We start from the raw sequence: 15402 nt of genomic DNA, 5'->3' as shown, positions 1-15402 counted from the left end.
ACAACTTTCATATGTAACATACAGCAGTGTTAATTATATTTATCATGTTGTACTTTACATCCCTGAGAAGCACAGAATTTATTTAGTCTGGTTAGATGTTTCTGTTTTAGTCAATTCACAATTTAGTTTGTGTAAATTTCATTTTTTCATATAACCTCTGCAATTTCAATGGATAAACCACTCTTCATTATTTGTGCAACTTACTAACATAATCAGATGACATCTTTGAAGGTACATCAATTGTTATTGAGTTTCCTTTACTTCTGTCTTTAGCAATATTAGGCCAAACAAGAAACCACTTCTAGAACAGCACACTTTCCTTAAAATTCTGGATGTTATATAAAAAATACTTCCTTTAAAATTCATGACTAAACTGGTAAAATCAGAGATTTCCTTGTCAGTCAAATAATTTGACATTTGACTCCTTAATAAAAGGAGTAAGTAGAGAAGTGAAGCATTAGAATCAAAATTTTCCATAGTGATGTCTGCTGATCCCTGGTGGTCTAGAGTATGGATTTTAATGGATTATGTGTTCTGGGGGATAGGAATATGGTGTTCCTAGCAGGGTGGGTGGTAAGATCTAAAATCCCCTGTATAAAGCCAAAACCCCAAAACGACAGCTACCTCAGAAAGTAAAGCAGAGAAATATCTCTTCTGAACATTGAGATGGTGAGTGTGGAAGCTGTCCAAATCTGGCTCTGGTGTCTAACATTACTACTTCCATATCTTAATAAATGCCAACCCAGAGATTACATTTAAAATGGGCCAGAACTGATATGTCTCCCAGGTAGCTGGCAGAAATATATTCAAAAAAATTTTCCAGGTCTTTAATGCAGACCTTAAGGAATTACCACAGATACAATTCCAAGGAATCCAAGCTCACAGTTAAAAGACAGGTGGGAAATACTTCAGGTGTATTAGCTTTAATTATTATGGTAACTATTAGCACAAAAAAGTTTAACATTTTTGAGAAGTAACCTTCTATTTTCTAAGAGTTTTTTTTACATCTTTATTAGAGTATAATTGCTTTACAATGGTGTGTTAGTTTCTGCTTTATAACAAAGTGAATCAATTATACATATACATATGTTCCCATATCTCTTCCTTCTTGCGTCTCCCTCCCTCCCACCCTCCCTATCCCACCCCTCCAGGCGGTCACAAAGCACCAAGCTGATCTCCCTGTGCTATGTGGCTGCTTCCCACTAGCTATCTATTTTACATTTGGTAGTGTATATATGTCCATGCCTCTCTCTCGCTTTGTCACAGCTTACCCTTCCCCCTCCCCATATCCTCAAGTCCATTCTCTAGTAGGTCTTTGTAAGAGTTTTTTTTTTAAATTAGAAATTTATGTTGAATGTTTGAAGTACATTGTAAATTTTAAAATATTCTCTAGGCTTTTTTAGAAGGATGACACAAACCATGCCTTTCAATTTCTTCGTAATTATTTTTCTCACTTGATCATAGTTCACCTAATAAAAATAGAATAACTTTGTGACAGAGATTTCTTTGGTTTATTCTTTTCCCATCGAAGTGCTGGATTTATATTGGAAGCAATATTAGAATATTTATATAGCACGTTCTCTGAAGAGCACTTATTATGTGGTAAACACTTTACACCTATGACTATCTTAGTGCTAATAATAACCAAATAGTTGTTACTCTTATTATCTCCATCATATAGATGAGGAAAAGGAAGCTCAGGGGGTTAAGCAAAATCACACAGCTACTAAGTCTTCAAACAAAGACTGATTGGCTACAGAGTTGCTGCACTGTTGACCCCTATGCTACACTGCATCTCTGAAAGATCTTCCATGACTACAATCTAAATTAAGATCCTTTTATATCTTTGATAGCACTCTATTCTTTTTTGCCTGAGCAATAGTACAATTTAAAATTATCAATTAATTAATTAGTTTAATGTCTGTCTCCTCTAGTCTCTTTCACTTTGAGAGCAGGAGCCATTTCTTCCATTTCCCTGCCATATACCCAATGCCTAGCACGTAGTAGACGCTCAATAACTAGTTGAGTGAATGATTGCAAGAAAGGTAACTAAGAAAAATGTTTCCTTTATGGAGTAATGTCTCCATCTTGTGGAATTTTAGAATACTGTCCCAAAATTTTTTCTTTTAACAAGGAAGGTTTCACAGGAGAAATGATTCTCCTATTTCCCAGACTACAAGTCCAGGAAATATGAGAATTTTTGTTGTTGTTATTGGACTGGTCCTTTTGAGACTTTTAGAGCTGTAGAAAAGCACCACCCCTTCAGGGCAGGCCTTTCCCTGACTAGATTTGCTTGGTGAAACTAATTGTGCAACTGGGTAATTAACTGGCATCAGTTTAAGTCCAGAACTCGTTTGATTCTACCTTGCCAAAGGTAGAGCACAGATCCATTAACAAACTCTTGGCTTCGAATGATCACTCGGAGACATCCAGATCCCCTTCTATGCAGCGTTCTACTACCTAAGAGGTCTATCGGCCGCAGTCCCTATCTCTCCATCACATATTCCTCACAGCGTATGATGGCTAAAGTAGAAATTGTGTACAGAAATAACCTCTGCCCTACCATCTGTAAATCAGTTATACATATACATATGTTCCCATATCTTGTTATAAAGCAGAAAGTAAAGCAGGAGTAAATTTCACTTCATTCTAAATCCTAAATTTTACTTGTATAATATTTTGCACATATAATTTGTAATAATTGTTTTAAAAATACAATATGTTAAATAGAGCTACTTCTCTACCTATTATGGGCAGTTCATTTTATGAAGTTAACATAAACTTGCTATTTAAACCAGACATGGACAAAAAGAAAAGGAAAAACTTTAAGCCAGTATGATTATAATTGGAGATTATATATACTGAGTCTGGTTTTTCCCCCCGTTTAATCTAGGTCCAAGTCTGGTTCTCTTTCACTATCCGACAACCGAGGTGACAGGCCGGAGGTCTACGACACCAGCGAGAGCCCCTCCTTCCCCACGATTCCATGGTCCTCAGGTTACTCTCGTCACTGGGAACTCTATGGTTCCGGGGCGGGCTGGGAGGCCTGAGTTTGAAAGCCGTGGCGGGAAGATGGCGGCCGCACCTGTCGCCAACTTCCGTTTCTTCCGAGCGGGAGGACGCTGGGACTGTGCCTTTCCCTGAATGGCCGAGAATATTTCGCGATGAATCTGACGCGCTGGAGTGGGAAACGACGACGTTCAGCACCAGGCTCAGACTTCTTTTCGGGAAGTGGCGGTGACAGCAGTGACAGCCCCCTGCTCCTCTCGGGGCCGGTGCTGAGCCCGCCTCCGGGCCTGAGACGCAGCCTGAAGGACCGCGGCCGCCCGCCGGCCAGAGCTGCAGGTACTCCCAGGCACTCCGTGGGCAGCGGGCGAGGTAGGCAGCTCAGCCGGGCCACTCGTCGGGAGGTGTCCTCACCGCGCGGAGCTCGCGCGTTTGCATGGCCTGCTAGGCTTCTACTCCCCTTTCTCAGTTTGTGACTAGGACCTGGTGCGGCACGTCACTTTCTATTGACGTGGAAGAGCTTTCAGTCCATATTCAGCGACTGTCTGGTAGTAATCTTCAAGTGGTTTCTGGGTCTTTTCGACCTTTATTTACAGAAACAACTTACTAGCTGGCCAAATCTCATCACCTGTAGGGAATTCACTCCTAATAGTGCCCAGTGCTCCTTACAGATCCTTATATTGTATGTGTTTTATGTCAGGATGTACTTTAAATAGCCTCTTTACAACACATAGGAATCCCAAAACACAGTGGAAAGCAAATTACTGAAGTCTTATGTTAGAACTAAATTCACCTATTTCCTTTTTTTTCCTAAAAGGGAAATGCAAGCAGACGTTTCCTGACGATAAAGTAGACAAGCTGCTATTGGCAAATTGGGGGCTTCCTACAGCGGTTCTGGAGAAATATCACAGTTTTGGTGTAAAAAAGATGTTTGAATGGCAAGCAGAGTGCCTTTTGCTTGGACAAGTCCTGGAAGGAAAGAATTTAGTCTATTCAGGTATTCAAATTTGTGCAAGTTAATTTCTCTACTATTTTTAAGACATTATTAATGTAAAGGACACTCTATTGAGGTAAGGTGGGCGAGAGAGTGCTTTATAACTAGAGAAAGTCTTAAAATATTTGAAAAGCAGAGTTTCATCATATGCATACTTAAATTATGAAAATTCCATTAGATGGTAGGGTGGGGGAAGGCAAAAACCGAACAATTTAAACAGAATTATCTGCCTACCATTCCTCTCAAAAAACATGTGTCCCAGAGCTTCCCTGGTGGCGCAGTGGTTGAGAGTCCACCTGCCGATGCAGGGGACACGGGTTTGTGCCCCGGTCCGGGAAGATCCCACATGCCGCGGAGCAGCTGGGCCTGTGAGCCATGGCCGCTGAGCCCGCACATCCGGAGCCTGTGCTCCGCAACAGGAGAGGCCACAACAGTGAGAGGCCTGCGCACCGCAAAGAAAAAAAAAAAAAACAACAAAAAAAATATGTCCCAGAGTGAGTGTGCGGTATGAGATGTAAATGTGCTCTTCCCACAGTTGATCTCAGTTGCTTTTCAGTGTGTGAACATTTTATGTTATATGTTTATAAATTGACCTGCTTATACAGGATTGTATATACAAAACCCTATGTAATATACTTTATGAAAGGTTTATATGGGCTTTCAAGAGCAACTTTGACTTACATAATTTTTAACCGTCTGTGCTTAGTATACTGACTTTAGAATCTAATCACTTGGTAAGATGTACGTCCTTTGTATCAGTTTTCTCTGAAATTGTGAGTCATCCAGATTTTCATTATGGCTGCCAAAAATAATTAGAGAGTTAACTATCAATAGATATAAGTTCAGGCTGTTTACTGACTGTGTTACCTTGCAAATTAGTTGAGAGAGAGAAGCAGAGGGAAGGAGGGAGCGAGCGCCTACGCGCACAGAGAGCATGAGTGCCAGGGTGTGGGCTTAGAAAAGTTTTTGGCGTGTAGGAAATACTCAGTTAATGCTAACTAGTGGCAGTTGGTGGCATTGGTAGAATGGCCTGACTGTTTCAGTTGCTTAAACAAGAACTTGGGTGTCATTCATAACTCTGCTCACCAACTCACATTAATTAATCACCAAGTGTAGTGTCTGTTACCTCAAATGTCTTGATTCTGGCTACTACTCTCTGTTCTTAGGTCCATTACCTAGTTTACTATCATCTTCTAGATTATGCAATAGTTCTCTAACTAGTTAATCTTTTCTTTCTGCTCTTGCTTTGCTCCTGCAGCCAAAAGTGATCTCTCTAAAGTATAAATATGTTTTTGTCATTCCTTTTCATAAAACTCACTAGTCACTCTGCATTGCTTTCAGGATAAATTCCTTACATGGTAGGATTATAAAAGTCTTCTCCATGTGGCACTTTCATATGTCTGTTTTCACTCCCCTACTTGTACTTTATACTTCAGGCTTACTAAATTACTTGCTATCATCTGAACATACCAGGCTTTCCTCTAGAACTTTACACATGCTGTTTTTTTCTGCTTGGCATTCCTTTCTTCTTGCCTTCTTTGCTCTCATAAGTTCTGTTTCCATAAACTTCCTTACAGCTCTTCTCCCTCAACTTCTATCATAGCTCCTATCACAGTGTATTAAAGCTTTTTATCTATTTCCCCAAAGCAAGGCTTTTAACTGTTCAGTACTTAAAGGAAAGGATCTTTAGGTATAAGCTAGGTACTCAGTAATATTCATCATTTATTTGATGTAAAGATTTATTTGTCTCTATTTTCACTGTGAGAGTATTTAGAAACCTGGTTTAAAGTCAGGGGCATTTCAGGGTATAAAGGTTTCAGATGCTAGCTGGGGCCTTAATGATAGTTTAGCCTTGGGCTATTTAGTTACTGGATATGATTTAAAACATTTATTAATGCAGTGTATCAAATATTACTTCTTTTTGTGATAACCTTGCCGAACAACTTGTTTTAGCTCCTACAAGTGCTGGGAAGACTCTTGTTGCTGAACTACTTATTTTGAAGCGGGTCTTGGAAACACGGAAGAAAGCTCTATTTATTCTGCCCTTTGTCTCTGTGGCTAAAGAGAAGAAATACTATTTCCAGGTAATGTTCTTTTACTAAGTTTGAAATTGTGAAAGGCCTGTTATTGGCAGCTTCGGCTTTACTCATTTAAAATGGAATTATAAAAGCAATTGGAAAATAAAATTTCTTTTATTACATCCCAATGTAGCTTTAAAAGTTGACCATTTATGAGGGGAAACTTTTAAATTACTGCATAAAGGAGAAAGGGCCATTAAATCAAAGAGCAATCGGTGAAAATTGTGTAAAAATTTATAAACTTTTCCTTAGGAAATAGAGTACTTTAATTAGCATATAAAAGTGCAAATTAAGAATCAACCTCTTAAGTGAATAGTAGGACTAGACTGAAGCATGGAAAGGAAGTGTGTTTGAGGAAGCATATCCCATCCTGATGCAAGGCCATTTGGGAACGTTAGAGGATGAAGAACAAGATCCATTGGTGCTTATGTAAAGCTCCAAACCTGTGTTTTCTTCTCCTGTTCTCCTGCAAAAATGAATGACAACAGTATACATTTGTGTGACGCTCACTGGTCTTTAAGGTATTTTTACAAATACAATATTTCATTAAATAGAATAAATTTATTCTGATTTCTGCAGTGAAAAAATGTGATTTTGGAATGCCAAGATTATTGCAGTGGTAATACAAAAAATCTGAGTTCTAGTCCCAGTTTTGTCACTACCTGTGTCTTCAGGCCAGATACATAATCTGCTGGGCCTCAGTTTTTTCACTGGTAAAATGAAACTATGGGGTTAACTATGGGTTAACTTAGTAAACACTCAGAAACATTTTATTGAATGAACAGCTCTAAAATTCAATGGTTCTATAAATCTTTTTAACAGTTATTTCAGAGGTCAAATAGCCAACCAAGCTGGTTTTACATGGTAACATCCTTTCAACTTAGACCAAAGTAACAAAATGATGATCCTTTTTACTGAGAAGGTATGTTAGTTAAAAGTTAAACTAAAAAAATTAACATCAAAGTCCCATTGCATTTGACTTTTGAAACCTTTTCTTCTGTTATATAAAAAACTAATCTTTAGGGGGATAATGAGAATATTTTCCTCACGAAGTATAAATTTCTGAAAATATTAAGTTTCTGAAAATATTGCATTAGTGTTAAAGAAAGAGTGAGTTTCTTGCTTGTTTATTAGATTAAAAATGTTAGTGCTTAAGGTAGTTTTTCTTTAATTTTAATTTCTATAAAGAGCTCTTAGAACTTATTTGATTAAGTATGCCATTTTATTTGACTCTGTCTTAACAGAAAATCTCTGTACTGAGTTTTGTCAGTTCTGAACTTCTTATTTTTAGTATATGATTCTAAAAAGAACCAGTGTGCCTTGACCAGGAATAACTAACAGTAATCTGATAAATGTATTTGAATACTTATGTCTATGTTTTGGGAAAGAACCAATTTAAGATTCATGAATTTCAAATATTTTCCCCTGTATTTTTCCTTTTTACTCAATTTAGAGTCTGTTTCAGGAAGTAGGAATAAAAGTAGATGGTTATATGGGCAGTACCTCTCCAACAGGGCATTTCTCTTCTTTGGATATTGCTGTGTGCACAATTGAGAGAGCCAATGGTCTGATCAATCGCCTCATAGAGGAAAATAAGATGGATCTATTAGGTAAGCAAATAAGAAAATAAGTATATACTTTCTCTTGCTATTTTTGATAGAATGGAGTGAAGCTGTTGTGATTTCTGTATGACTTATGTTTTATTCTATTGTCTGTCATCTACTTCTAGAGGTGAAAATTGGCATCTGTAATGTTAGGAACTCTGTAAAAAAAAAAAAAAGTTTTGCATCCTACTGATGTTATTGACTCTACTTCCTTGTATTTTTGCACTTTGCAAAGCATAGAGGGTATCCTTGAACCCTCAAGTCATTTCTCATTGCTTCTTTCCTATCTAAAGTTTACCAGGAATAGAAGGAAGCACCTGCCATCTCTGCAATTAGTGTATATATGTATTCATTATCATATTCTGGTACTGTGGTATCTAGATTAGGCCTGGACCCAGAGGCTACCATTTAGCAGGCAAATGGTAGGGAGCTATAGAAACTGGCACTGTATTTGAGCTTGGAACTTTTCTACCTTAATCCTTTTTTTTTTTTCCTTTTCCAACCACTTGGGAAAGCCCACTATGTAGAGGTAGCAACAGGAAGAGAATGGTTATAGCAGCAAAAGAAGCTGCAAGAATATCAGTTAGCTACTCATTGTTTTCCTGGTGAACGTAAATGGTAAAGTTAGGGTAGGGTAGGGGTGGGGAGTAAAATCAAAGATTAATGAGACACAGGCTCCTCTCTATAAAGCTTGGAGAGAGAAATCACATTCATCAGTTTGTATCAGAATTGTCAGATTGTGTTATATCAGATTAAGTGTTATATCTACTATACCTAGCACAGTTCTTGGCACACTAGGTAGAATAAATATTCTTTGGATGGATGAATGAATGCTGAAATAAGTCATCATACAATATGATTTGGAAATAGCTTACTGATGAGGAAAAGGATCATCATGTACCATTAGGAAATAGTCTGAAAGGTCTTTATTTTTGTAGGGGGATTTGTGGGGGGGACACTAGTGCACATGCAAACTATGATATTATGAAAATGTTTAAAGGAGGCATTCGTTGATACAAATTTCAGTACTTCTTGAGCATTATTCCAAGTGCATAGACTGGTTTGATTCTCCAAGTAGGGGAGGAGGGAATTATGATCATATTTATGTTTTATAATAGGGTGAGTCACTAGTCTACCATAATCAAACAAAAACATCCTCTTAAAATCATTTATTTCTTCCTGATCTGATTCTGTTTTTCTAAGCACTTGCTAACATCAGTATGGTTGCCCTGGCTGTTTTCCCCATAGAAAAGTCAACCCACTGAATAATCGTTGTGGATGTCCTTGATTTTCATTGTACATGTATTTCTACAAGGTTGCCAATTAAGAATTGTCTGAGTAACACGACAAAGTTTTTCTTCAGTTAGACCTGAGTTAGCTAATCATTGATTTTTAGATCCAGAATACAGTGTGGTAAGACCACTTATTATACTTGAAATATCTTGGAAAAGAATTGTCTGCTATGTGGAATCTGATTTTTGTTTTATGGTTAGAAATTTGTATTACATGCAGTGTATTATAATGACAGCTATTTATGGTACAAGATACAAGATATTGAGTCTTAAAATTCTTGGAATTGTGAAATTCTGTAAAAACTAGTATCTGGAAAATCTCTTTAGGAATGGTGGTTGTGGATGAATTGCATATGCTGGGGGACTCTCCCCGAGGGTATCTGCTGGAACTTCTGCTGACCAAGATTTCCTATATTACTCAGAAATCAGCATCTTGGTAAGTACCTGAAATAACTAAGTTCCTGAGATTCCAAAGAATGTTGAGAATGTGTTTGCAAAAGTGCATAATAACTAGGAGTTAAATACATCAGAGGAGGGTAGTACTTATTTAGAACAAACTCACGTACAGCATTTCATTTTTGTTCCAAAAGAAGTACTTAAGACTAAGAGTGATTTTAGATTATTTTTAAAACATTCTTAAATTTCTGACTGCTCACCACTTTTATGATAGAATTTTTAAAATCCAGTTTTTGTATTTGTTATCTGCACACACATCCTTTTTAAGTAGTCAAGGCTAATTATGAAAAATAGCATTTCTTTATCCCCTACTTTCCAGAGGTAACTATTTTCAACTCTTACAGCTTATTTTCTTTTTTTAAAAAAATTTATTTTATTTATTTATTTTTGGCTGTGTTGGGCCTTTGTTGCTGCTTGCGGGCTTTATCTAGTTGCGGCGAGCGGGGGCTACTCTTCGTTGCGGTGCACGGGCTTCTCATTGCAGTGGCTTCTCCTGTTGCAGAGCACAGGCTCCAGGTGCATGGGCCTCAGTAGTTGCGTCACTCGGGCTCAGTAGCTGTGGCACGCGGGCTCTAGAGCTCAGGCTCAGTAGTTGTGGCGCATGGGCTTAGTTGCTCTGCGGCATGTGGGATCTTCCCAGACCAGGTATTGAACCCGTGTCCCCTGCATTGGCAGGCGGATTCTTAACTGTGCCACCAGGGAAGCCCCTCTTACAGCTTTTTAAAAATTCTGTTTACACGGATATCTCTAAATATAGCTACTTGAGTTTTTAGTTTTACACGTTATATATTGACTTTTTACTATGGAAGATGAAGATCTAGCTCTTTTTTATATTCTTTACTCACTCTGCCTGATCTCCTCCAGCCCCTTAGTCTTTCTTTATCCTCTCATTATATTCCCATTCTTCAAATATACTTATGTTCTAATTTTGCTTAGTTCAGTATTCAATATTACACTATTATGACTATATAAGTGTCGTTGTCAACTGAGCCATGTGGTATATTATGATTATTTTTACTTCCTAAATAACTTTTTGTTTTCTCTGAAATTAATAAATGTCTTTTGCTTGATGAGTTGGTTTTCTGTGAACTTATCATTGATTTATCTCTAGCCTCTTCCCCACTTATATAAATCTCCACCCAGTATGTGCCAATACATTTGTTATTCTGCCCAATTTGTTTTCTTGAAGAAGTTTCTCCTAAAGCCTCCTGAGTTGTTCCAATTTAGATAGGTGGTTAATCTATATATGTGCTGTACAACAGTTATCTTGAGATCTCTTTTTATCATTATCATTAATTCCCATTGCTGTTTGCTTGAGTCAGAGCCCTCCTTTTTTGTGATCATATGTATTTCTCTTGATTCACTTTCTCATTTTAGTAGGGATATCTTCTAGGAAGTTCCACTTTATTTCAGTGTACAGGCTATTATGGGTATAAATTTTGCAAAAATTAGCATGTCTGAAAATGCCTTACAATTATTTCATAGATTTTCCAGGTACAAATGTCAAGATTTTAAACACTTTTAGAGTTTTTAACATAGTACTTCATTTTTCTCATTACTATTGAGAAATGCAGTGCCATGCTAATCCTTCATCCTTTGTATAAATTTTATAAATTTATTTATTTATTTTTGGCCGCGTTGGGTCTTCGTTGCTGCGTGCGGGCTTTCTCTAGTTGTGGTGAGCGGGGGCTACTCTTATTTGCAGTGTGCAGGCTTCTCATTGCGGTGGCTTCTCTTGTTGGGGAGCACAGGCTCTAGGTGCGCAGACTTCAGTAGTTGTGGCTCGTGGGCTCTAGAGTGCAGACTCAGTAGTTGTGGCGCACGGGCTTAGTTGCTCCCCAGCATGTGGGATCTTCCTGGACCAGGGCTCGAACCTGTGTCCCCTGCATTGGCAGGCAGATTCTGAACCACTGGGCCACCAGGGAAGCCCTGTATAAATTTTAAAATTTTTCTCTGAGAGTTTTTAAGAGATCCTTTTCTTCCTTAGTATTGTGAAATTTCACTGATGTGTCTTGGTGTTGGTCTATTTTCTAACATTGTTCTGGGTACTCAGTAGTTGCTTTCAGTCTAGGAGCTCTTGTCTTTCAGTTTAGGGAGATTTTAACACATCTCTTGCAGTATGTGGGAAAACATGCAGATAGTCATCTATATCCCAAATTAGTAGGGATATAGAAGATATGACTAATACAATTAGCAAATTTGACCTAATGGATGTATGTAGAATATTTACCAAATAAGAGCAGTATATATATTCTTTTCAGTTACATATGAAACATTTACAAAAAAAAAACCCTATCATGTGCTAGGCCATAAAACAACATATTTAAAGGATTTAAGTCATTTAAAATATATTCTTTGACAGCAGTGGAATTAAACTAGAAATAACTATAAGAAAAACATAACTGAAAGATGCCCACATATTTAGAAATTAATAAATAATTCTGACCCCTTTTGGGGTGAAAAAAATAATCACAGTAAAAACAGGAAGATAGTTTGGAATGAAAGTATAATAAAAATATCTCCTAATGAAATTGTGAAATGCAGCTAGAGTTGTTTTTTTGTTTGTTTGTTTGTTTATTTTGCGGTACGCGGGCCTCTCACTGTTGTGGCCTCTCCTGTTGCGGAGCACAGGCTCTGGACACGCAGGCTCAGTGGCCATGGCTCACGGGCCTAGCCGCTCCGCGGCATGTGGGATCTTCCCAGACCGGAGCACGAACCCGTGTCCCCCGCATCGGCAGGCGGACTCTCAACCATTGCGCCACCAGGGAAGCCCTAGAGTTGTTTTTAAAGGGAAATTGATAGTATACAGTGTGTATATTATTAAAGACGAGAGACTGGAAAATTAATGACTTATTCATCTCTAGAACTTAGAAAAAGAATAGTAAAATAATACCACAGGGAGTGGAAGGAAAGAAATAATAAAGACAAGAACAAAAATTAATGAAAGAGGAAAGTCATTATCCTGAACATTAAAAACAATTCTACAAGTCAATGAGGAAAAATACAATCTAATATATCAATGGGTAAGGAACTTGAACAGACATTTATAAGAGGGTATCCAAATGGTGTCTAAACATGAAATGGTGCTTAATCTCATTAGTAATCAAGGAAATATAAATTACCTCTTCAAAGAGCTATTACCATACACTGTCCAAAATACCTAACAGATTGACAATACTAAGTGGTAACAAAGATGTGGAACAGTAAGGAAGTCCTAGCCACAGCAATCAGACAAGAAAAAAAAAATAAAAGGAATCCAAATTGGAAAGGAAGAAGTAAATCTGCCACTGTTTGCAGGTGACATGATAACTGTACACAGAATATCCTAAAGACACCACCAAAATACTAGAACTCATCAATGAACTATGTAAAGTTGTAGGATACAAAATTAATATATAGAAATCTGTTGTATTTCTGTATACTGACACGAATTATCAGAGAAATTAGGAAAACAATCCTATTTATAATTGCATCAAAAAGAATAAAAATCCTAGGAATAAGTCTAACTAAGGAGATAGAAGACCAATGCAATCCCTATCAAATTACCAATGGCATTTTTTTGCAGACCTAGAGCAAAAAAATCTTAAAATTTGTATGGAAACACAAAAGACCCCGAATAGCTAAAGCAATCTTGAGAAAGAAAAATGGATCTGGAGGAATCAGGCTCCCTGACTTCAGAGTATACTATAAAGCTTTGTTCCAGTACCATACTGTAATCAAAACAGTTTGGTACTGGCACAAAGACAGACTTATAGATCAGTGGAACATATAGAAAGCTCAGAAATAAACCCATGCACCTATGGTCAATTAATCTACGACAAAGGCAGCAAGAGTATACAATAGAGAAAAGACTGTTGCTTTAATAAGTGGCACTGCGAAAACTGGACAACTACATGTAAAAGAATGAAATTAGAATACTCCATAACATCATACACAAAAACAAACTGAAAATGGATTAAGGACCTAAATGTAAGACCAGATGCTATAGAATTCCTAGGGGAAAACACTCTTTGGCAGAACACTCTTTGACATAAATTGCAGCAAGATCTTTTTGGATTCACCTCCCAGAGTAATTAAAATGAAAACAAAAATTAACAGGTGGGACCTAATTAAACTTAAGAGCTTTTGCATAGCAAAGGAAACCATAAACAAAATGAAAAGACAACTCATAGAATGGGAGAAAATATTTGCAAACAAAGTGACCGACATGGGTTTAATTTCCAAAATAGACAAACAGCTCATACAGCCCAATATCATAAAAACAAACAACCCAATAAAAAATGAGCAGAAGATCTAAATAGACATTTCTCCAAAGAAGAATACAGATGGCCAAAAAACACATGAAAGATACTCAACATCACTAATTATTAGAGAAATGCAAATCAAAACTACAATGATGTATTACTTCACACAGAATCGCCATCATTAAAAAGTCTACAAACTATAAGTGCTGGAGAGGGTGTGGAGAAAAGGGAACCCTCCTACACTGTTGGTGGGAATGTATATTGGTACAGCTTCTATGTGAACAGTAAGGAGGGTCCTTAAAAAACTAAAAATAGAACTATCATATGATGCAGCAATCCCACTCCTGGCCATATACCTGGAGAAAACCATAATTTGAAAAGATACATGCACCCCAATGTTCACTGCAGCACTAATTACAGTAGCCAGGACATGGAAGCAACCTAAATGTCCATCAACAGGAATGGATAAAGAAGATGTGGTACATAGATACAATGGAATATTACTCAGCCATAAAAAAGAACAAAATAATGCCATTTGCAGCAACATGGATGGACCTAGAGATTGTCATAAGGAGTGAAGTAAATCAGACACAGAAAGACAGGTGTCATATAATATCACTTATATATGGAATCTAATAAAAAATGATATAAATGAACTTACTTACAAAACAGACTCACAGATCTTGAAATCAAACTTATGGTTACCATAGGGGAAAGGTGGGGGGAAGTGATAAATTAGGAGATTGGGATTAACCTGTACATACTACCATATATAAAATAGGGAACTAACAAGGCTGTACTGTATAGCACAGGGAACTCTACTCAATACTCTGTAATTACCTATACTGGAAAAGAATCTGAAAAAGAATAGATAAATGTATAACTGAATCACTTTGCTGTACACCTGAAACTAAAACAACATTGTAAATCAACTATACTCCAATATATATATATAAAAAAATCCTAGGAATAAGTCTAAGGAGGTAGAAGACTTGTACTCAGAAAACTATAAGACACTGATGAAAGAAATTGAAGACAGCACAAACAGATGGAAAGCTATACTGTGTTCATGGATTGGAAGAATAAATATTGTTACAATGACCATACTACACAAGGCAAGTTACACATTCAGTGCAATCCCTTCCAAAATACCAATGGCATTTTTCACAGAACTAGAATGAAAAATTCTAAAATTTGTATGGAAACACATAAGACCCTGAATAGCCAAAGCAGTCTGGAGAAAGAATAACAAAGCTGGAGACATCACACTCCCTGACTTCAGACTATAGTGCAAAGCTACAGTAATCAAAACAGTATGGTACTGGCATAAAAACCGACACATAAATCAATGAAACAGATTAGAAAGCCCAGAAATGAGCCCAGACTTTTATGGGCGATTAATCTATGACAAAGGAGGCAAGAATATACAACAATGGTGAAAAGAAAGCCTTTTCAATAAATGGTGTTGATAAAACTGGATTACTGTCTCACAGCATGCACAAAAATAAATTCAAAATGGATTAAAGATTTAAATCAAGACCTGAAACCATAAAACTTGTAGAAGAAAGCATAGGTAGTATGCTCTTTGATGTTGCTCTCAGTAATATTTTTAGGATATGTCTCCTCAGGCAAGGGAAACAAAAGTAAAAATAAACAAATGGGACTATATCAAACTAAAAGGTTTCTGCACAGCAAAGGAAACTTTCAATAAAATGAAAAGGCTGCATA

At 37.1% G+C, this 15402-nt stretch overlaps 1 protein-coding gene across 1 annotated transcript in view; it reads left to right on the top strand.

Annotated features, from left to right (window-relative positions):
* Nucleotides 1-3164: 3164 nt before the first annotated feature.
* POLQ (DNA polymerase theta) overlaps nucleotides 3165-15402 on the top strand; it is a gene marked incomplete at both ends in the record, with an annotated part of 113388 nt that continues 101150 nt past the window's right edge. Inside the window, 5 exons of the mRNA XM_082839709.1 lie at nucleotides 3165-3345; nucleotides 3824-4003; nucleotides 5954-6084; nucleotides 7532-7688; nucleotides 9302-9410. Coding sequence (XP_082695835.1) covers nucleotides 3165-3345; nucleotides 3824-4003; nucleotides 5954-6084; nucleotides 7532-7688; nucleotides 9302-9410 — 758 coding nt within the window. The remainder of the gene's footprint in view (nucleotides 3346-3823; nucleotides 4004-5953; nucleotides 6085-7531; nucleotides 7689-9301; nucleotides 9411-15402) is intronic.

Source organism: Leucopleurus acutus (genome assembly GCF_964270905.1).
Source record: "Leucopleurus acutus genome assembly, chromosome: 5".
NCBI classification, from domain to species: Eukaryota; Metazoa; Chordata; class Mammalia; order Artiodactyla; family Delphinidae; genus Leucopleurus; species Leucopleurus acutus.
The sequence above is the reverse complement of the archived record's forward strand: the minus strand, read 5'-3'. Positions and strand labels throughout refer to the sequence as shown.